This window comes from Marmota monax, unplaced genomic scaffold, assembly GCF_021218885.2.
Source record: "Marmota monax isolate L192 unplaced genomic scaffold, Marmota_monax_Labrador192_F-V1.1 WCK01_AAM20220418_F8-fsc00099, whole genome shotgun sequence".
Classification (NCBI taxonomy): Eukaryota; Metazoa; Chordata; class Mammalia; order Rodentia; family Sciuridae; genus Marmota; species Marmota monax.
Genome location: NW_026692126.1, coordinates 3,026,884 through 3,050,550, shown reverse-complemented (window position 1 = coordinate 3,050,550; position 23,667 = coordinate 3,026,884). Strand labels below are relative to the sequence as shown.

The window sequence follows — 23,667 nt, the reverse complement described above, 5'->3', positions numbered from 1 at the left end:
CTCCAGCAATCTCTGGCTCTCAAATCATCCCTTCGGCCTGACTGTACTGTCCATGAAGTGCAAAAATGTCCCTTTCTCTAAGGAGCAACTTACTTCTGTCCCTTGTGACTTTTTTGATTCAGATTCTGAAGCTGAAGAGAAAATTCAAGAAACTCAAGAATGCAGGACAGACCTTCTTCTTCTCCTTCTCCTTCTTCTTTCTCCTCCTCCTCCTCCTCCTCCTCCTCCCAGGGTCCCAGGGTCCCAGGGTCCCAGGCATGTTAGGCAAGCACCCCTAGCCCTGACCTTCCTTTGACGGGCATTTTTCTCAGTTTAATATTTCTCTGATGACTCTTTGACTTTCCTCTCCTGATTCCCTTCATTTTGAATTCATTCTCTGGGAAAAAGTGTCGAGGTATTAAATTGTTTCAGATTTTTACATTATCCACTCGACAAGTCCCATGGTATATTTAGAATCTGGCATTTTCTGAAGAGGTCAGAATATTTTCCTCTGAACATTTCAGTGTAACTTAAACAGAACCATGTTGCCTTCATTCTGCAAATATTCATTGTATGTTTGCATTTTAAACAGAAATGGAAATACATCACATCTTCTCAAGAGGGGTTTTCTTTGCCATTCTCCTGCCCCAGACTCTTCCCATTTCACGCCATGGGTTCGGGTTAGAGGGTCATGGCTCAGGCAAGAGTGAGATTAGGATCAGAGGTACCTGAGACAGAGAAGGAAAGATGGGCTGGGGCCCAGCACACCCTGCAGGACTGAGAGCCTCTGCCATAGGCAGCTCTGCTGGGAGCCTGGCTGGGCCACCCCTCCAAGCTTCATAGCCAAGGGAGTGCCATCTGCTCCTGAGCATCCACAGACAGCCTGTTTTCGTGGAAATTTGCCCCTGCCCCCAGCTCTTTAGCCTTCTTCAAAGCCCCAGGTGAATACAGCAGCAGAGATTCCTGGGCTCCCTTCCCCATCTTTAGCCTGGTTGAGTCTGACCTGCTTCTCCAGGGGTCGAATCTCTGCCCCATCCTCCCAACAAGCTCTTTTTGAAGATCTGGGCATGATCTTTTCAGTGAAGCTGATCTCTGTGTGCACCACCTCCTCTCAACACACCCCTCCCTGGACAGGAGGAGGGGGAATGCCCCTGAGGCCACCCTCTGGTCTCACCTGATTCTGTCACATCTCTCACCTCCCTTCCCTTCAACTTCTGGAAAAAAGGCTATGGCAGCTTCTCCACGGCGGTTACATTCTTCCACTTACCAAGGATTTTCTTTCCCTGACAGTTCACTTTGATACGTTATAGAGAATTCCCTTTCCCTGGTAGAATGTTCTATTACCAATATGATGCGTTTCTTAGTTCAAAAACCCAAGTTCATAAGTTCATAGTAATTTCTTCCAATAAACCAATCAACTCCAGTTTTTCTTTGTCCCCTTGGTAGTTTGTGTACCTGGGTAAACTGATGTTCTCATCATGCCAAGCACTTCCAAAGGCCAGGATGAGGTATCCTGCTTGCTCTGAGCTCACCCCATCCCACCTGATCCCCAGCACCCATCCAAGGGGCCTGCAGACACAGGAGAGCATCACGCTGCCTTGAAAGGCTTGGAGAAAGCCAAGCAGTAGCCACAGACACTTCAAGCAACTCCAGATTGTCCTACTGGTCTGGGCCTTGAAGGTCATCCCTTCACCCTAAGATTCCTTCTGGGTTGCACAGTTGAATCCATGACAGAGCTGGCCCCAGAGTCCCAGTCATCTAGGTGTTGAAAAAAGTAAAACCTGAAGAAAGACAAATCTCAGCAGCATCAGAGACTCCCAGGGTCCCCTGGCCCTGCCTGTCAGTTTCTCCTTCTGCCTGTAGTCCTCCCCTCCCCCTCCTGCCAAGCTGCCAAAGGGTCCATTTAGCTGGCGACAGCGGGCGGATGGTGGGCGGGCCAGCTCCAAGAGCCCAGAGTAATTGCCTGTAATGAAAGCTCCCACAGCCTTTGTTCCTGGGAGCGATTGTACGGTTGGGGTTGTGCTCAGAGGTCTCTGTGTGCTTGGGAGCTGATGCCCAGAGACCTCACCCTTCCTTCCTGTTGCCACGACTGGCCCAGCATGGACTTGGCCTCCCAGGAGTCACTGTGACCCAGGTTGAGCCTACCCCTCCTTCTTTCCTGACCTCCCCATGCCTGGATGGTGAGCGAGCCCACAGAGACTGGCGCACCCCCTGAGCATGCACACAGCTGTATGTGTGCACATCCTGAGGGCAAAGACCATGGCAAAAGAAAGGAACCAAGGCCTGGAGTTGCCGGGAACTCTTTTGCCCTGTGGTGAACCACGTTCCTGGGACTGGGTAGAACACTAAAAGGCTACTAGCATTGGACATCTCAGTGTCTGATTCCTGCTGGCCCAGCTTTGCACAGATGCCTATCACCTGCTAGAGGCTGTGCCCATGCACATACCCTTCAGAGAGGCCCAGCTGGCCCAGAAGGGTTCAAAGCACTAGCAAAGGGAAAGAACCAAGCTCAAAGGAAGATTTCTTAGCCCATGGAGGGGTTTTGAGGCCATGCATGAACTATGCTTCTTGGTCCCACAGGTTACAGACAGACCAGGAGCCTGGTCCCCTCCCCCAAAGCAGTTGGGCCCTCGATGGCTACTCCAGTCCACCCAGCAGGACTGAGGACAGCTTCTCCTGTATGGGTAAGTGCTCTGGGGAAAAGACTTCCTCCTGGGCTGGGGGTCACTGGTCTAGAACTATCCTCATTGCCCACATGGAAGAAGTGACCTGAGCCAAATGAGTCCATCTCTTAAAAATGCGACAACAGCTTGTGAACCGCATGCACTTGGAGTTTTCACCACACATGACTCAACTCAGGCTTGGTCCGTCCAATCCAGGAGCACGTCAGGGTCAGGATAGAGAAGTGGCATAGGGGTGCTGTGGGATGCTCGGGTTGTGGCGGTCACTGTGTGTGCCTGGTGTGTGAGGTCATAACAAAACAGTAACAAGCTGGGAGAGTGGGATCCAGGTTCTGGGTGAAGCCAAGCTTAAAAGTGGAGGTGCAGGAGCCAGGGAGGGAGTCCGGAGCCACTTGGCTAGCTGTCTGATGCCCTCTTCCTCTCAGGACCATTGTCTTCCACCCATCCCCTTCCCAGTGTCATCCTGTAGTTACAACATCTCACCTGGTGCACATTATTTATAATAACTTCCAGAACCTGAGATTGGCAAGACCTTTGAAACTCAAATACTGTGACATTCCTTAAGGACAGAGACCTCGCTTGGTCTAGGTGCATCCTCAGGTCCTCAGAGTCTCTGAATGAATGAATTAATTAATGACAAGAGATGATTGAGGTCTTTGTGTACCTATTGCTTGCGTCCTCAGCAGGTCAGATTCTACACTTTCAGCAGTGTTTAGGGGTATTTGTTGATTTTCTTGCAGCATTAAAAAAAAAAAAATATATATATATATATATATATATATATCTCTAGAATCTGGCAATGATGCACCCAAGGGGGCACTTAAGACTGCTCACTGTGGGGAACAGCTCTGCCCTTTAGTTTCTCAGACAAAGGAAAACTTATTCCAGAAAAGTAATAAACTTGACTTTGGAAATCTAAGATTGTCCAGAGGGTTTGTTTTACAGTTTCACTGTAGTACCCTTTTCAAGGGGGCAAAGCTGAGGCTTGGAACACAGCTTACCCTGGCGTCATTTGACAGCAATGGCATGCCATCCTTGTTATCTCTGTGCCCTGCTAGGCAGGTGGTCGGGTGTCCCCTTAGCCTGTGAGCCATCTTTGGAGAGGATGACAGCAGTGATATTGGAGCCACTTGGACCCTGAAAACAGCAGCCACATTCACTCCTCCCTGGCAAGTCCTGTGAAGGAAGGCCCTGGGGTGGGGCCTGGGTAGTTAAAGGATGAACCATCTCCTGACACAATAAGCACACACGCAGGGGGATCAGGGCATGGCAGGGGACAAAAGGAAACCAAATTTCACTGGCACTAACAAACCATCAGAATTAGAATGTGGTAACCAGGAAACTATGTGGAGCTCTATTTTTACATTTGCAGTTTTGTTAGTGTAATGGCTTCCATGTGTGTGTGTGCCACATTGTTAGTCTAATGATCTCCATTCTCCTAACCAGGCACTTGTTCCTAATTATTATCCCATGAGCTGATGAGAGGACTTTTGCTTTTAAACATCTGTGGGAAGACTGGCACTAGGAATCCCCCAGGCTTCTCAGCTGGAAGACCACCCTCGCCAGCTAGCCCCGAAAGTGGCTGATAGATCACAGGTTGGGTGCTCTGCAGGGCAGTGAGCCAGGGCATGTTGGAGGTGAACTTCACACAGAACAGTGAGGAGCACCCGCTTCCTCCAAGGCTCCTAGGGAAGGGGAGCAAGGTTCACAGCGCTGTCTCTGCTCTGGTGCTTGCTGGTTGTCATGGTGATCCATCTTTACTAAGGACACACTGAGCTCTTTGATGGGCTGGATGGGGAGAGTGATGTAGGATTTGCCTTCTTTGTGGGGGAGCCCCCACTCCTCTGAACTTGAAGAAAACAAAGATGAGGGGAAGAGAAGGGACAACCGAAGGGCTCTATTTTATGGCTTTCTCTCCCACTCTCAAACTCACTCAGGACATCACATGATACGACATGACATGACTCATTCATTCATGCATTCTTTTATTTAATCAGCAGACCATCAGTGTTTGTCTTGTACCAAAACCTGTGTTTGACACTGAAGTAAAAGATGAAAAAGATTTTGACCTGCCTTTAAAGAGTTCACAGTACAGGGATTCACTCCAGTTAGACTCACCTGGAGAATTCCTTGGCATCCCACCCAGTGGCCCACCCAGTGGTCCTTACAGGTTGACCAGGCAGCCAGTCAGTCCTACCTCCCTCTCTGGGCCCTGAAGCACGAGGAGGTTCTAGGACTTTTCTCTTCTTCTTCTGGAAGGAGAACTGGGTGCCTTGGAGAGTATTATATTACATAATTTTATCACTTAAAGAACCCCTCACAGTTATTTCAGTTATTGATCATGTCATTTCCATACCAATCTACAGATGACAGGGAGCAGGGGGCTTTTCTTGAAGCTCAAATATTCCACTTCCTGTCCATGAACTTATCTGTGCTGGTGCATGTATAAGTGGTCAATGGTGCTCATGTCCTCTGTCAGCCTGTTTTTGCTGGGGCAGCTGAGAAGGAGCAACCAGTCTTTCTCTGCTTATGGTCCTCTCTGGCCTCTAGGCTCATTGCTTAGGGGAGAATCTTTGAGGGGAGCAGAGGAAGGCCAAAGAGCTTTCTCCACCTTGTACCACTTTCTTATTGTGCCAGGAGTCCAAATAAGGCTTACAGTCTTTATATAGCAGGAACGGGATCTCCCAGGCTGGCCTGCCTCCAAGCTGAGGTGCTGGGACTGGCCTTCCTAGGTCCCAAGGGCTGTCCACACTCAGCTGTTCCTTCTGCCTCTGCCTTGGGGCAGGTGTGGAAGAATCCAACCCACAGGTGTTTGTACATGTGTTCTGACCCTCCCCTCTGCCGCCTGGCTCTGATGGTTCCATCTGCTCATGGCCAGTGCCAGGCAGCGCACCGGCCACCATCAGATCTTAATTTGGACAGCCCAGGGAAGCCAGGGCTGACGCTGCCACGTGCCCACATGTGTGAGGCTGTGTGCAGAGGACTGGGAAAGGTCGCCCTGGGGTTTACACAGATTCCTTAATTACTTCCACTTTGTGGCATGTTTGAATGAGCGCTAAGTGGACACATAATGAAGGGATCTTTTCTCATCATAACATGTGTCACCGGGGAAGAAGCCAGTGCCTCCGCTTGCCCCTTCTAGCACAAGGGTTGGTATATATAGAATGGGAGGGGCAGAGCGGAGTCGGGCCTCAGCCTGGGGTTGTTTTACTTTTCTTCTTCTCTTTTCCCTTGTTAAGCTGACTTCATCTTTAAGCCACAATTAAGTTGTTCATGTTCTGTGGATTTGGGAGCACGGATAGAGTGCTTATTCTAAGAAAACTTGCACATCTGGTGTGCCCTCGGCCAGGGCAAGAGCAGGCTCTCTGGGAGAAGAGTTTGTTGTGGCTTCTAGGCAGGCTGCAGCTCGGAGGTGTTTGGGGGAGTTTCAGGCCAAATCTAAGTATCGCAGAACAACAAAGAACTTGGAATCCAAGGACACAGGAAGTCACAGCTCTTACAAATTCTATAGATCACCCAAATTTGGCCTCATTTTCCATGGGGAAAGATGATACTCAGAAGAAGTGTCCTGCTCAAGATTGATGGCGAGATAAAAGCAGGTGAATTGAAACCAGGACCACTCACTCCCTTTTGACTCCCCAAACGCTGAAATAACCAAATAGTAATATTGACGACCATTTACTGAACACCTACTATGTGCTCAGTACTATGTATAAGACAAACTGCTAGGTGCTTTATACAAATGACTTATGCAACCCTTTGAAGGTGGTATTTCTGTTATAGATGAGGAAACTCGGGCTCTGAGAGGCTATGAAAACTTTTCTGAGGACAGACAGCTCGGGGTTGTGCCAGGATTTGAGCCAGCCTGTCTGAAGGTCATGTTCTCTCCTCCTCCCCTGCCTTCCCATCTGCCACCAGTACTCACTGTGGTAATTACACACTGTCCAAGCTCAACTCGGTCTCCCTAAACCTCTGCCAAGTGGTTGGGAAGGAAATGGGGTCAGTGAGCCACAGTCCCTGCTGACATCTCCCTCAACCTGAGTAAGCCCCAGGATGTCACTGGCATTTCTGTCACTCCCAACCTGTGTCATTTCACGCTGAGTTCACACTGCTGCAGTTCCCTTCCCTCTGGGGACTTCCTGGCCAAGACAAGCCTGATGTCCCAGCCATCCGTGGAGAGAGGACATGCAGACAATTGACTAGGAAACAGAACAAGTTCAGGGACAATGACATTAGCCAAGATCTTAGGGCTTGAGCTGCTCAGTGCCATTGTGGGGCAGAGGAGGCTGTGAGTGTGGGGGTCTCTGAAGACCTTTTTTGGGTAAATAGAGCAAATAGGCTTCTAGGAATTTGGATGGGATGTCATGATAATACTTGTAGTAGTAGCTGACACTTAATTGTGATTTTCTATGAGCCTGGACATTGGTCCTACAGTTAATTCTTCTAACAACTGTCTAAGGGCTGGAACCTAATTTCCCAGCTTGCACTGCAGCTGCCTCACAAGCTAGCTGTGCAGTGTTGGAAAAGTTGCTTAATCTCTCTGTGCCTGTTTCCTTGGTTGTAATTGGAGTTGATAATTGGACCTTTCTGTAAAGGTTTTGTGGAAATTAAATGCATCAATATAGGTCAATTTCTTAGAAGACAGTCTGATGCACAGTAGTGTTTAATACGTGTTCAGCGTTATTTGTGATTGAGGAAAGTGCTATTATTACTTTACAGATGAGAAAACTGGCAGAGGGGTTAAGTGACTTGCCCAAGGTGGTCCAGCCAGGATTTGATCCCAGGCAGCCAATCTTCAGAAAAGTCATGCCCTTCACCATTTATGCATGACCTCACTGGAGGAGAAGAGCCACAAATCCAGGGCTGCCCATGGAGGCCGGGAGAGGCAGTGAGTGGAATGACCAGCATGGCAAAGCCTGGCTCTGAGAGGTGGGGAAGAAGGAGACCAGAGAAGCAAGGTCATCTGAGGTTCCCTGTTGGAGGGGTTTGAAATAGAAATGGGAGGGATCTGGATTGTGTTGCTGTGGAGGAGGGAGGGAGGGAGAGGGAGAAGATGGAGTGACTTCTCATGACAGCATTTGGCTGGGAATGTGATTTATCTCCAGGCAGCTAATTGGATCCAATAGGAGCCATTTTAGTGGAGCATCAAGAATAGTGGAGGCCAGACAGCCTGGAGCCCCCTTCCCCATGACTCTCCTGGTCCTCCCCAGACTGATCCTATTCCAGAAGGTGTGCGAGTGGTTCTATATGGTGTATGCAACTCTGAGTGATTGAAGTATGATACATGGGGTTGGCAAGGCCTGACTTCCCTGTTTCCTGCTACACTGGAAAACCAGGGCCTCTGCACTGCTCAACTCCAGAGGGATTCATATTCACTTGCTGATTTTTATTAAGCACTTACTATGTGCCAGGTGCTATTCTAGAAGCTTGGGATACATCCAGGGACCAAATAGGGAAAGGACTCTGCCCTGGTGGGATATATGATACTGTCTGGATCCATGCAGCCTGTGCAGCTATACTTGACCTATAGTGACCCTGGAGAAGCTTTAATCCCAGAACATGCCTCCCACCCTGGAGAATGAGAGCAGAGCTCTGTCCTCATGACACTCCTGGAGACTATAAGCAACAGCAGTCTAGGGCATGTGCCTTCTCCAGGAGTCCTCTGTACTGGGAAAGATGTGCAGATGGAGAAGGTGATGAACTTCCCCCTGTGGTTCTCCTTCAGAATTGTCCCCTATACCCAGTACCCATCTGTCCTGGATTTGACTTCTTCCTGGCACGTTTTTAGAGATGAAGCTCTCCCACCCAAGAAGCACCGCTTCAGTTAGTCCTTCCTAGGAAATCCCAACCCCGTGTTTAGTCCTCATGTGCCTGTGGGCCACGGAAGGACCCTGAGGGTAAGGGTGGTTATAGAGAGTGTCCTGGCTAATAGGAATCTCCCCAACTAGACTACCCTGGGGTGGCCATCCAGGGAATTATTTGTCAGATTTCCACCACTGGGGCTCCCTCCTTCTGTGGCCAACCCAAGGACTCCCACCTCAATGGCAGCCTGAACACTTGGTTCCTCAGGCCTTTGCCCCAAGCCTGGCCGAAGGTTGGCCAGCCCTTCTCCTGGCCTCTGAAATAGGATCTTTCTGGGAAGGCCCCGGGCAGATGGAGAGCCTGCAGGAGCTGTGTCAAGGATGCTGGCTCTGAAGCCACTCTTGTCCAAAGTTGCAGCCTTCCCTCCAGAGCCGGCCCTAGTGGTAAGAGGATCAGGGGGCCCTGCTGAGAGTCCCCCCAGGCTGCCCAGTAGGGTTACATGGAAGGAACTCTGGGGAGACAGAAGAAGACTGAGGTGACGCAGACACAGAACCAGAGAGAGGATGTTCTGAGAGCTGCTGCCAGGCATAGTGTTCCTCCGTGGAGGTCTTTAAGAGTAAAAACCCTGCCTGCCTGTGCACGGCTCCCAATAGTGGGACTTTCAGGGCTTGAGAGGGAGCCAATCATTGAAGATCAGGATGCAGGAAGGGTCTGCAAGTTTGGGATCATCTACCCCAGAGCAGGAGAAGCCCTGGGGGAGGGGAGAGAATAGAACTGCCGAGGGGTCCCTTCACTCAGGGAAGTCATTCCCCCTCCACAGAGAATGGGAGAAGGAAATGAGAGTGTTCTGTGGTATGAGTGATTGAGGTCAGACAGCTAAAAGAACTTCCGAATGAGAGAGCTCAGCCCCAGTGGAAGTGGAGGGAGAGAGCAGCCTAGTCCACACTGAGACTGGCCCAGTCCAGGGGTGGGATCTGACCCCATGAGCTCATCACATCCTTCCTGCTGAAGAATCCCTTTGCACAGAGGTAGGAGGCAAGCTCCCAGTGAGGAAATCAGGCAAAGTTCTCCTCATGGCACTGATACTCCCACCCACCATGCCAATGAGTATTCTTAGCATTTGCAGAGCCATTTTTATATGCCAAGTAATTGCCAGTGATTATTCTATTAAAATTCATTGAAATATGAATCCATGGCATACCTCTGTGAAGTTTAATGCCTCATTGAAAAACCTAGCAAAAACTCTAATAAAGCACAGAGGTACCAATGGGGCACGTGAGTACTTCCACAAAATGAGAGTTTTTTGGTGGAGAAACACATTCTGCAGGGCAGTAAGAAGGCCAGGTTTCTCTAAAGAGCTGTCCCTTCTGCTTCTAGTGAAGTTGGGAAAAAAGTTCCTCCTTACTCTCGCAGTTGTCTTTAACTTTTTGAAGTCAAGAACCTCTTGAAGCCAGGCACGGTGGCACACACTTGTAATCCCAGCAGCTTGGGAGGCTGAGGCAGGAGGATCACAAGTTCAAAGCCAGCCTTGGCATCTTAGCGAAGCCCTCAGCAACCCAGCAAGACTCTTGTCTTTAATTGAAATATAAAAAGGGGCTGGTGATGAGGCTCAATGATTAGGTGTCCCTGGGTTCAATCCCTCGTTTAAAAAAAAAAAAAAAGAAAAAGAAAAAACCCTCTCTAAGAACCTGAGGGATATTATAATATGTGTCCAGAGACAAATGGCCACCTTCACAATGTTTGGCTGATAGTGATGGTTGGTTCTACCGACCTCCTGAATGCAGTCTGTGGACACAGATTAAGAAGTTCTAATCTAGGGCAGGATATCATCACTGGGTTGGCAAGGCAGCCAAGGTCTGGGCCTTGTGTTTTTATTTTCTTCCCATTTGGGGGGTTTACTTGGCCCTCTGTGAGGTAATAGGATTTGTTACAAATGGGTCAGTTCTGCCCTGAGGGAGATGCTGAGTAAGATTATCTTTAAGGTCAAAGTTAGCCTTATAATTCAGTGACATTGAAACAACCAACTCCGCATGGATGGGTCTGCTTTGACTCTAGGTTTGACAACACCAAAGGGTACCTGCTCACATAAACAGGATGTGTGTTTCCATCCAACTCAGGGGCACCGTCTCTCGCACGCACGCACCCACTTTACTCTCCTCTTCCACTGCCTGCCTGCAGTTCCCTTTGCCAGGCCTGTGGTTGCCTAGGCAACTAATCTGGGCTGGTCTTGGTCTAAGGGTGATGTACCTGGGTGGTGCAGAGCTCATCTGGGTCTCAATGTGCAATGGCCACCCCAGCTGTGTATATGGGACAGTTGCCATGGTAACATACAGGACAAGCACATGTGGGAAACATCTGGACTTCCTACCCTGGGCTTTTTATTGGGCAGTAGAACAGGGGGATGTGATTTTAAATGAGTCCAATTTCAGAACGAGAGAGAGAGAGAGAGAGTGCTCTAGATTAGGTATTTTCCTCCTGCTTTTCCCTGCTGGAAAGAATAGATTCTCTACCCTCCCTTCCCCATCTAATTTCTTTCTTTAATTTTTTTTTTCATATTGGGGATTGAACCCAAGGGCACTCTATCATTGAGCTACATAACCAGCCCTTTCAATTTTTGGAGGGGGTGGGTGCTAGGGATTAAACTCAGGGGCACTCAACCATTGAGCCACATCCTCAGCCCTATTTTGTATTTTATTTAGAGACAGGGTCTTACTGAGTTGCTTAACACCTCACTTTTGCTGAGGCTGGCTTTGAACTGGCTTTGTCTCAGCCTCCTGAGCCGCTGGGATTGCAAGTGTGTGCCACCACACCCAGCCCTTTCAATTTTTTGAGAAAGGGTTTTTCTAAATTGCTGAGGCTGGCCTCAAAATTGAGATCTCCTACCTCAGCCTCCTGAGTCATTAAGATTACAGGTATGCGCCACCATAGCCAGCTCCTACCTCATTTCTTATATGACCAACTGAAGGTAGGCATTCTCCTAAGGCCACATAGGAAGTCAAGAAGAGAACCCAGGGCTCCCAAGATTGAAGATGGGGGAAGATCACAAGGAATCTAGGACTTGTCCACTATAAGTGACCCAGGACCCTAGGACAGAGGTTATGAGGCTGTGCTAGGAAGGAACTGATGGTGCTATGGAATACCAGCTATATCCAGAGGATAATTCTTTAGTTCATCCCTGTTCTGTGGGCCAGTCCTGGCGTAGTCAGTCCTAGACCCATGCAGACTCGGCTGCAGCAGGCTCTGGGCCATAGCAGCTCCTCAGTGGGTCAGATAGGAGAGGCAGGCCCTCCTTCCTACTCTCCACTCACCCTGCAGGATGCAGTCCCCCTTTCTCTGCCAGGACCCTAGAGTTTCCTGTTACAGGAGCTCCATACTTCTTGGTATCACATGCAATTACCAAGCAAATCCCTGGAAACAGCTGCATAGTGAGAGGATGAGATTAGGGAAAGATGTAGGACCCCAACAGACCTGGATTCAAATTCTGATTCCACCAGCAGCCTCCTGTGTGTTCTTGGGAAAGTGTATTTATTTATAAAATGAAGACAATGATGGCCCCTGCTTCATATAGTTTTATGAAATAATGCACATGACGTATCTAAGAGAGTTCCTGGCAAGAGTCGGGGTTTGGTGATTGTAGGAATCCTGCCTTCAGTCCAGCAAGTATCTGTGCACCCTTAGTAACTCTCCTGCAGGGGCTTACAATTTAGTTGGAAGGAGAGGATATCTCCCTAGGATGTAACAAGGCCGAATGTGACCACATGCCTCCCTGACTATAATCAGTGAATAAGAAAGGCAGTGTGGGTGGGGCAGGCAGAGAGGGCTTTCTGGAGGAGGGGACCCTGAGTCAGGCCTTGAAGCGTGCATTGGACTTGAATTCATATAAAAGGTATTCAGGAGAAGGGCAGGGCAAAGCAAAGGTACACAGTAGGAAGGGTTAGGCCTGGACCAGAGAGGCAAGGAGGACAGCAGTAGAGGGCATTGTTGCCAAGGGGGTGAAGATATTCGTCCTGCGTGTTGGTTAGCACTGGACATGATGGAAGCCAAGATCAGAAAATGGGGGACTTTCCTTTTCTTGGAGGCAATCCAGGTCATTCTCTCAGAGAGCATGGAGTTCTCGCTATAAAAGGAGAAGAAGGGTCTCAATCCTGGGGGGTCCCGGTTCGCTCCCTTCAGAAGAGCAAGAGAGGCCCGGTGCCTGGTCCTGCCTCTCTGGGGCTGCCCTCTAAGAGCCTGGGTCTGGAGGAACACTTAGCAGAGCAAGGAACAGCAGCCCAGTCCAAGACCACATGTCCCTCGCCCTGCATTTTCCAGCCTTGGACTTTTTAGCTCTGGGGCCAGCTGAGATCCCTGGGTGAAGGAGTGGTCAGTCCTGTGAGCTCCAGCTCCTGTCCTCACTTAGGTCTGAAGCAGACCCTCTGAATAAGCCTCATGCACAGTCCCTGCTCCCTGTGGGGCTACGCAGCCAGGGGCAACTTCTCTCTGAAGGGCTCTGAAGGGCTCTGAAGGTCCCATTCCTCTAGCCAGGGATGCTGGGCTTCAGGCTCTGCTCCTGAATGACCAGAAGTGACAGTGTTTTCTTCTCTGGGCCTCATTTCTGCCCCTTCCTTTCACACTGTGGGCCGGCCCATCCCTGCCCCACTGGTCAGAGGGAGATGTGTCCCGGCGGCTGTGAGCGATGTGCGGCGTAGCTTAGTATTTCTTGGCATTTTTATCCTTCAAGAAGCTCCCTCTGGGACTTTCGAGCCAGAGGGCAGACAGAGCCCATGACCCTGGCTCCACTCCCAGCCTTCTGTTTGCTGAGCCTCGTTTTCCCCAGCAGACAGACAGACAACAAATTTATTGTCAGAGCTCACACATCTGATCTTTTGACCCAGAATAAAAATCCCCAATCCCTGAACTCGGGGAGACTTCTAGGGCTAGGAAGGGTGATCCACAGAACCATCTCAGCTACTGATGCCCTATTAAAGCAAAGGTAGCGACCGGGCTGGGAGGAAGCAAGTGGACCAATCTAGAAGGGTTTCCTGGAGCTGGAGCATTCATGTTGGTCAACTGTGTCCACCGTCCTCTTTTCTTCTGCAAATGAGAGGCTGAGGTTCAAGTTCAGCGGGGACTACATGAGCCAGGCAGACTGGGTTGGGAGGACACCTCACCCACTCAAGCCCCTGTTTCTCAGAGCAGAGCAGAAATTTGGGGGCAGGAGAGTTTCATCCCTGAATGTCCCAAGGTCATTGCTCTGAAGAACAGGAGTTTGCTTTGAAGAGGCAAGGAGAGGGTCCGGTGGCCTTTCCCCAGCCCAGGGCTGCAGGAAAGGGAGAAAAGATGCCTCTGGGACAGCATCCCACAAGCCTGGCTTCCATTCCACACGCCAGCTGCACCGTCTCTCGCCACAGGGTATCGAGAGGTCACTGCTGTTTACAATCCCCTACACATCTGTTCTGAGTCACGCATTCATTCATTTAATCAGTCGTCATTCACAAAATATTTTTGAGAGCCCACTATGTGCACAGGGCTTTGATGGCTTTCGAGAGCAAGGTCAACCAAAGTTGGGTCTTGGGAAACACGAGTCAGTGCATGATGAACGATAGCTGCAGATGTTAGGAAATTATTAAAAGTCACTGCAGTGAACCCCGTGAAGTCTCGGGGAATGCATCCGTAAAGGACATACGTATGTCCTCAAGAAGGGCTGGGGAGAAGAGAGAGCTCTAATCCTTTCTCCAAAACCAGCTCCTCCTAAATCCTTCTGTATCTCAATGGACAGCAACTTTAATCAGAGTCCAGGCCAAAATCCTTGGGGATGTTCTTGATTCCTCTCTTTCCCACACACCCACATTTGGCCTATCAGCAAATTCTAATGGCTGCAAAATTTATCCAGAGTCTGACCATTTCTCACGATCACTACAGCCATCGGCATCACTCAGCTGAATTGTTGCAACTGCTTCTGCCCAGGAACCCAGCCATTTGTCTCCACACAGGAACCAAAGTGACCTTTCCAAGGGGGAAGCCAGGTCATGTCACTCTCTGCTCCAAACCTGCCAGTAGCTCCCTCCCAAGTGAAAGGCCAAGTCCTTGTAGTGACCTAAAAGGCCCTCCACACACTGACCCCACACCACATCACTGACCTTACCCCTCCCTTCTTTTCTCTCTAGTCCTGCTGAGGTCTCTGCTGACCTTCAAATATGCCAGGCATATTCCCCCTTGGGGCCATTGCTTGGACTGTTCAATCTGGAAGTCTCTTCTCTCCCAGATGTCCATGTAAATGTACTTCCTTCAGATCTTTACCTAAATGTCACCCTCAGTGAAACCTTCTTTGGCCACAGTATGGAAAAGTCAACTACTGCTGCTGGATATTTCATAGTCCCCTTCTTTCTCCTTAGCACTCATCTAACATCTCTGTCTGGTTTATTGTCTATTTTCCCCATGAGAATATAAGTCCTATGACGATAAGAATTTGGTCTGTCTCATCACTTGCCATATCCTCTGGCGCTTGTAGTGGGCCCTGAGCAAGGCATGAGCAGGGGAAACTGGTTGTCTGGGTGCAGATGAGATTGTGCTCAAACATCAGCTGTGTCAGCAGCCTCTATCTAGTCTGGCCTTGCACACATTTGGGGTGCTTAAGAAGTCCCTGCTAAAAGGTAGAATGACATGGGAAAATGGCATGGTGGAGAAAAGGGCGGAAGGAAATGGGACCAATGGCTGGAGGGCTTTCTTTTTTTTAAAATATTTTTTTTTTAGTTGTAGTTGGGCACAATACCTTTATTTTGTTCGTTTATTTTTATGTGGTGCTGAGGATCAAACTCAGGGCCCTGCATGTGCTAGGTAAGCGCTCTACCACTGAGCCACAATCCCAGCCCTGGAGGGCTTTCTATAGGGGCAGAGATGTTGGTATCTGCTAGGGCCATGATGAAGACACCATATCATGGGGTCTGAGCAGGGAAACTCTATGGGGCTGGTGACACCTTGACTCAGGGTGGGTGGGCTAGGTTCACAGCTATGTGTCTGGATTCCTAGCTCTTGCTCCCCAGATCTGGACTGTGGGCACAGAAATCAAGGACACCTTCCCTCAGCCCTGCTCTGCCCTTAGTCCTGGAGGGAGTCAAGTGTGGACTCCTTTGCCCACTCCTCCCTCCCCCAGATCCCCTCTGCTCCCAAGTCACCTTGCAAGGTTAACAGTGTGGGGAGCAGTCTAGTCTTCCCTCCCACCCTATTTTCTCTTTCACTGCCTCCTCCAGCTCCTCCTAACCCCTCTCTAACAGGCACTGGACCCAGACCCCCCACAGACTCCCTGGGTTACATCCGTTTCCAATCACAGGAGTGTGAGAATGTAAAATCACCCAGCAGGCCTCTCCTTGGCCATAAGCCTACATCTTCATTCCTCAAATTGCATTAAGTTATTGGTCAACAGATGTGGTCAAATCACTCATCCTATTTCCAGCCCAGAAACTGCCAATGCCTTCAAAAAGAGAGGAGTGGGGTGATAAGCCTGTCTTTGGGGAGCTGGGGATTGGAGACTTTCAGGATTCCTATTTCTAAACCTCCCTTTAGAAATTGGGCAGGATCCAACCCCCTGAATCAGGTTACTGACATCACCAGCGCCCACTGCCTGCCCAGCCAGGCCTTTCCCTGGTCACATAGCCCCTTCGTTGATCTTTGATCGCTCTTTAGTGAACCATTCAAAGCCTGCCATTGTCACAAGATGGGTGAGAAAGGGGAAAACGGCCAAGTGGGAGGGCTTGGGGCTGGGCTTGGAGATAGTGTGACAGGGCAGGTCCCTCTCTTTTTAGGAATGACTCGAGGAAACGCTCTGCACATATTGGCTTTATCATATTGGCGTTATCGACTGATGCCGAATGACTGTTGCCACGGCAGCAGAGCTCTCCCACTGCAGAAGAGGATGGTGGGAAACTCAGGGGATGTGAAAGGAATCAAAAAAGAGACTGACCAAGTGAGAGGTCCCGTTAGGGAGTGTCAGAAAGTTCCAGGATGCCAAGATGACTATTTAAAGAAACCATTACCTGGTCATGGCAAAACCCTTTAAAAAATGACAGGAGGAAAGCATACTGTGTGGACAGAGGAGATGCACTGGTGATTTCCATCTTGGATCTGTCAGGTGATGTGTCACAAAGGAGGCACTGGGGCAGTAGGTTTTTGTGTTTTTTTTTTAATTTATTTTTAGTTTTAGGTGGACACAATATCTTTATTTTACATTTATGTGGTGCTGAGGATCGAACCCAGTGCCTCATGCATGCTAGGCAAGCACTCTACCACTGAGCCATAACCCCAGCCTGCCGCCCCCCCACCGGGCAGCAGGTTTTGATGGTGTGTGCCTTTTTCTGGGCAACTTGTTCTTCCCTTCTCAATAAGGAGAATTTCAGGAGTTGTTTATTAAGGGATTTGGGAAATATGCTATCCTATGAGAGGAGGGACAAAGGAACAAAGAAGGAGCCACTAGGATGAACTACGCATCAGATGAGGGAGTGAGGTAACCAGAAAGGAAGGCAAGCAGGCCAGGTCCCAGGGGCAGTGGGCATCCAGTGTCAAGGAAGTGCAGATGAACAGAGCAACAAATGGACGAGTGTTTCATAGCAACTCTGAAGACTTTCATCTAGTGACACATGGATACCAGAGATGAGGGGCCAAATTCAGCAAGGAAAGGGGCTGCAGCAGAGTACACTGGGTGGAATGGGTCACAGGGCACATGATGGTTTTCAGCCAGGATGATTACCCGTAAATTTCTCTTTGCTAAGGAGGAGATGAATTTATGTGCAGGAAGAAACCTACAGACAACCATCAAGAGCTAGTGTAACCTAGTCAATCATACAATAGGCATCCTCAGATTCTCAAATAGCTATTTTTAGGAAAGGTGAGGTTCCCTGTGATTGAATCAGGGGCATCTTGTATGAATTAGAGAATGACTGCACAAGGATGAGGACTTTGGAAGTGATGGTTTGCAATTTTATTACAAGTGGCCTGTGGGATGGGGAGGAAGGGAGTGGTCATGTTTACTCAAAGATTTGGCATCAAAGTTGGGGCTTGATCCCCTGCTTGAACTGGGATCTCATGTTTATGCAGAAGCCTGAGTATCTCGTGTGTCCCATGACTGGCCTCATCCCTTGGCTCGGTGCCTGGCCAAGTTCTGGCGTGATACGACTTACATCCCTTTAACCAGCTCCTTATTGCTGGTCATTTCCTATCTGGACTCATAAGCCCTAGCTCCACCCTGAGTTTCCTGAGTTTTGGACTCGGGCCTCTGAGAATGGTCTGCCTCGTGCCCCTGCCTTAGGACTATCTGGCAAATTCTTTTACCCGACTCCTTTCCTCCACTGCTTTGAGGTGGTGCCTCTTATCGTTCCTGCTTACCTGTGATGAACGTGTGACATTGCTTTTTCATAGGGACCACCCTACTATTTCCCTAAGTGTTGTATTGTCTATCTTGCATTTCCCTGCCAGACATTGAGTTCCTTGAGACTAGAATCTCCCTCTTTCTCTGTATCTCCAAGGTCAGCCAAGGGTCCATGCTTCTTACCAAACACCTTTCTGCTTGAGAATTCTATATTCTCAGTACTGGGTAGGAACATTCTCTGGGCCAAGATCCCTGTACACGAAGACTTTGTGGTATCTCAGTTCAACCCTTTGATCATGGAAGGCAGGGAGTCTTGGGCTACCGCCAGGACCAAAAGATCATGCAGGATACCAACCCGGTATCCACCAGGCAGGCCTTGGGATCCATTTAACCAACACTGCTGCGATACCTGCTCCACATTAAGTGCTGGAGAGACAGCTCCATGCTGGGAGAGCTCCTATGCTGTAGGAAGACAGATGCATACAGAAGTACCCCTCTCACTAGGTAGGGCTTGATGCTTAGTACTAGGAGAGTGGATGAACCAGAAGACTCAGTAGACCCAGGGGTCTTCAAATATAGCAGGAAGAAAGGGAGAAGCTAGAAGATCCTGGGGGTGGTGGGGATGGAGAGTAATCTGATAGTTACCACATTCTGGCAGAGTTCTTAGGGCTTTACAATCCCCAGCCCACAGCTCCAGCTGGAGCCTGCCCCTTCTGAAGCAAGCTTTGCATTCAGAATTCCCCTCCACTTTCTGCTGTCCCTCACCTCTCCTGAGAGCCTTTTGCTCAGGCAACCTGGTCTTGGGAGGACCTGGGAAGACTAGCAGTGTGGCCCTCTACTGTCATAGGCAAAATGCTGCCTACCATTTGGTTCTTGCTCCCTCTTCCCTGGGCCCAGGAGGTGCGTAGGGGAGAGAGATGGGTTGGGTAAGAGTCTTTTTAAATGGTTCTGCAGCACTGATTCAGCTCTGGCAGGTAAGGGACCAGGGCTCATCCTCCCCGTGGTTTGACAGAGGGCTTTAAGTTCTAAAGCTCTTTTACCTAAGAAGCTGGTATTATAATCATTGTGAGAGGGACCGACAACCAGAGGGGTTCAATGACTTTGACAAGGTCATGCAGTCAATCAGAAAAGGAACCCAGTCTTCTCATCCGAAGGGTCAGTCCCTTCCTCCAAAGAGCTCAGTCGGCTCCCCAGCAAACCCCTGGCCCTGTCTTCTCCAAGCCTCCCCTGTCCTATCTCCTGTCCCCTACCTTCTGGGTTCAGGAAAGCAACCTTGTGCCTCAGAGACTAAAGTAAGGTAGGATGGGAATTTCCTGTGGGAAAACCAAGGATGGTTTGGGTAGGGGGCAGGGACCTTCCCAATGTCTTTTCAGGTCCCACTGTCTGCCCTTTTATCCTGAGCTGCCCTCTTCAGTCCCTTTTACCTGCACCCCCACATTTCCTCAATCAATCCTTTCTTCCGGATGCGGCAGGGGACCACCCGTGCCCTCCAAGAACCTGCCTTGCCACGGCGCGGAAAGCGAGAAGAAAACCTAGTGGGATCCTTTATGTGCCCCCTACCCCCCACTCATCCGCCCCTGGAGCGCCTGCTTGCAGATACCTCCCCCTCCCGAGCCAGAAATAGACACACTCTCTCTCCCCCACCTCCCTCCCTTCGCGCTCACTCCTCCCCTCCTCCGGTTTGCTCCCCGCCTTCGCCTCCCCTTCTTCCCGGGCTCGGAGCTGCAGCCTGCAGCCTCTACTGGAGCAAGGCGGGCGGAGTGCGGCGAGGGCGCTGCCGGGCAGTGCACTGCCCGCGGGACTGACAGGCCGGCCAGGGCGGCCACGATCCCGCTCCAGGCTTTGATGGAGCAGCGGGTTTTCCATCTTTTCTTTGACTGATTTAAATTTTTTAATTTGTATTTTCCCCGCCCCGCCCCCTTTTCCTCCGACCCCGCCCCATCGCTTCACGGTTTCCCTGCTCTTTCCTTTTCCCGGTCTCCCTTCCCCGCGTTTCTTTCCCCGCTCCCTCCGCTCGCCGGCCCCACTCCTCCCTTGCTCCCTCCCCCTTCCTCTTCCCTTCTTCCCCGGTTTCTTCCGTCCTTTCCCTCCCCCTCCTCTTCTGCCTCCTCCTCCTCCCTGCGCCCCCGCCCCCTCCCCCCGCCCCGTGCCTGCAGACGCGCGGATCGTCCATGCGCTCCTCGCGGGCAGAATGCTGGGCAGCAGCGTCAAGAGCGTGCAGCCCGAGGTGGAGCTGAGCGGCGGCGGCGACGAGGGCGCGGACGAGCCGCGAGGAGCCGGCAGAAAGGCGGCAGCGGCGGACGGCAGAGGCATGCTGCCCAAGCGCGCCAAGGCGCCGGGCGGCGGTGGCAGCATGGCCAAGGCCAGCGCTGCTGAGCTGAAGGTCTTCAAGTCCGGTAGCGTGGACAGCCGTGTTCCCGGCGGTCCACCGACCTCCAACCTGCGCAAACAGAAGTCGCTCACCAACCTCTCGTTCCTCACAGACTCAGAGAAGAAGCTGCAGCTCTATGAGCCCGAGTGGAGCGACGATATGGCCAAGGCACCCAAGGGTTTAGGCAAGATGGGGTCCAAGGGCCGCGAGACTCCGCTGATGTCCAAGACGCTGTCCAAGTCTGAGCATTCACTCTTCCAGGCCAAAAGCGGCCCGGCGGGCGGCGCCAAGACCCCCCTAGCTCCTCTAGCGCCCAGCCTGGGAAAACCCAGCCGGATCCCACGCGGACCTTATGCGGAGGTCAAGCCGCTCAGCAAGGCGCCAGAGGCGGCGGTCAGCGACGACGGCAAATCGGATGATGAGTTGCTCTCCAGCAAGGCCAAGGCGCAAAAGGGTTCTGGGCCTGTGCCCTCCGCCAAGGGCCAGGAGGAGCGCGCTTTCCTCAAGGTGGACCCCGAGCTCGTGGTAACTGTGCTGGGCGACCTGGAGCAGCTGCTCTTCAGCCAGATGCTGGGTAAGTCCTGCCGCCCCGCCCCACCCCGCCCCTGGTGCTCCTCTGGCCAGCTGCAGGGGAAGGTGCGAGCGAGGTGGGGGCGGTCGGAGCTTCCTCCCTTGCCCCAGCTCCGTAGGGCTCTCCTCATCACCGGTCAGATTAGAGGGGGTATTGAGCCCAGATGTGCAGACCCACTTCTAGATGTGCACAGTCAAAGTACGTCTTAAAGATGTTACCTGGCTGGAGTCCAGGCCCTACTCTGGCCTGCGGGAGGTGAACCCGGACAATGGGGTGAAGGACTTAGATTCTCAGACATAGAACCCATTGGTTTCCATTGGTTTCCTCGAATTTTAAAGTCCACAATCCTAAAGAGACAATATCTGGGGCTGGTGGAGACTACAGCTGTGGAGTGGTCTGCACTGTGCCAGATAGCATCCAGCACTGGTAGGGAAGCGTCCAGGGAGAGCCTAGAGGACAGATGTGAGGAGAGCAGATGTGAAGGCCTGTTGGCCCTGAAGCAGAGCTGAGGCTCCACTTCCTCTGGATCCCGGGTGGGAGCGCGAGTCGGATTTCCCGGGTGTGGGGGTTCTGGCAAGGAGAAGTGTCTGGGGCCAAGGGGCGGGCGGACAGCCAGCTGCTCGCATCTGGATGCGCCTCCTATACCTCAGCCCAGGCTCTAGCTCCAGACCCTACCCCCACTCCCACCCCAGGTCGTTTAGGGGAAGGTCTAGGCTTTTGCACCCAGACCTCTGTTTGATGGGGCAGCCTTTGCCCTTTGGCTAATGGAAGCCGAGCAGGCGGGAAGGGAAGAACAAAGCTTGCTGGAGTGGAGGAAGCACAGAGAGCTGCTCCATTGTTCTCTGAGCCAGAAGAGTTCATGCAAAAAAACCCGGAGCGGGCCGGGGAAGTGCGCTTGCTTTCCCTAGGGCCGGTGCCCTCACAGAGGGACAGATCCAGGATGTGCAGGACACAAGGCTGCGGTGCCTTGGGAGCCCACATGGGCGGTGCTGGGGCCACGCGCGGACGGCGGCAAGGCCTGGAGCCCAGGCTAACCGCCTTGGTTGAACAGACTTGTTGCGGTGCCTAGAATGTGGATCCTCAGGCCCCGGCGCCTAGGGACCCTTCCCGGGTACCCTGCAGGCTGGCTGCCCCGCTGGGGGCTGGGAAGGGGCGTGTCTGTGCGCGTGTGAAGGGGCGGGGTCGAATGATGGGCGGGCCGGTGGGGATGGATGGATGGATGGATGGATGGATGGATGGAAGAACTTGCCTGGCTGCCCAGGAGAATGAGAAGCTGAGGGAGATGGGTTTGGCCTGCTGCAGGTTTCCTGCCCCCACTCCTGCACCCTCCCCAACTCCAGTGTGGGCGAGGATAAGGAACCCCTGACCAGGGACAAGGATTTGGCCTTTCTGAGAATGGATCCTCTCGAAGGAGGCTGCAGATGGGTTTTACAGAGGCAATCAGGAAACTGGGCAAGGGCAAAAGGGGAAGAGCAGTCTTGTTCCTGGAGAGCCCCTGAAAGCTCAGGCCTCAGCAGGGAGGAGTAGAGGTGGGGGGTGGGGGTGCATCAGTGACAAGGCAGCCTCACCCTGAAAAGAGAAATTGCCACCTGTGCTCACTGCCTGCTGAGTCGGCCAGAGGCCCTGCCCTCAAGGAGCTTGCAGTCCAATGGGGCAAGGTAGTCGCTAATGAATAAAATAATCCCAGGCGGTGGAGAAGATGAAACTGGATTGTGTGCTGGAGAGATACTGGGCAGGCCTGCTGAGGCCTCTCTAAGGAGGTGATAATCCAATTGTGACTGAAGCTTGAGAAGGAGGCACCAGGCTGACTGGGATGAATGTTGCCTGAAGGACTAAAAGGAGGGGGGACCTTCTCTGTGATTTGGGCAGGGGAAGGGTGGATAGGGGCATGGAATAGCAGAAGGCACAAACCCACTTTCAAGGTCAGGGCTTCCCCTGTTTGGTTGGCTTAGCTGATCTGGCCCTTCCTAGACCTGGCAGTCCCCACACTACCCCCAGGAGCTGGGCTGTTAATTGCTTCTCAAAAGGGGTAACCATGGAAACCCTAACAAATAGGCCTAGAGCTGGTTGAGGGTGGCAGGGGAAGCTGAACTGTAGTCCCTTATGTGTGCTGTGCATGGACCACCAAAGTTGTCCTGATGACCCCATGGAGAGCTGAGGGGCTTCTCTCACAGGGGGAGACTCAGGGGTGGAAAGTCTGAGGAGCTTGCTGGACTGTCATCAGCTGAGAGGTAGGGTATGGGCCCAGGCCCTAGGACTGTGCTTGGCATCAGCTATGGGTGCAGCTGGTAACTCCAGGCCAACTTCTGTGTGAAGGTGGACATGGAGGATGGACTGACCAGATGAGGGTGATGAACCTCGCAGGGCCCGTGAGGGTGTTCCCAGTGTGGGGATAGGCCCTTGTTGGCGGGCTGTGTGGCCTCTGGAGGGAATGGCTATTTCCCTGTTGCTGAAGATAAGGGTATTTGTCCCCACCCATGAGTCTCAGTGTCAGGTTATGCTCATTCCCTGAGACTATCTCAGACCTAAGAAGGTACCTAGATCTAATTTCTGAGGCAGAGGGTGTGGGGAGGTGAGGTAACCCCAAACAAGAGCCTTTCTGGAATAAAGGGGAAAAAGTGAAACCTGATCATCCTCTTTCCAGAAATCAGCTGGGGCCCAGATGGTCTAAGCAGGTTCCCTGTCCCTTCTCCAGCCTTGGAAGCTGCCAAGTAACCAGGGTCCCCCTGGGGAACTGTAGAAACTAAGAAGACTGAGGGGTAGATCCCAGAGAGAAGAGACCAGTTCCAGGAAATCAGATGCCTTTGGAACCTGGCCCATCTTACACATCAGGCAATTTGTCTCCCAGAAGGCCACCAGGCCTGCATCTAGGGCAGGGCAGGAAGCTGTATTCCACATTTGTCTGTCCAGAAGTCTTAAGCTC

At 51.5% G+C, this 23,667-nt stretch overlaps 1 protein-coding gene across 8 annotated transcripts in view; it reads left to right on the top strand.

Moving 5' to 3' along the window:
* The window catches only part of Nav1 (neuron navigator 1), a 261,886-nt gene that overhangs the window by 80,811 nt on the left and 157,408 nt on the right, over positions 1–23,667 (top strand). For 6 of the 8 annotated variants that reach the window (XM_058585950.1, XM_058585951.1, XM_046464192.2 and 3 more), the window contains exons 3-4: positions 2,560–2,663; positions 19,959–20,747. In XM_058585950.1, coding sequence (XP_058441933.1) covers positions 2,560–2,663; positions 19,959–20,747 — 893 coding nt within the window. The remainder of the gene's footprint in view (positions 1–2,559; positions 2,664–19,958; positions 20,748–23,667) is intronic. The other 2 variants (XM_058585953.1, XM_058585955.1) reach the window with 2 other exon arrangements.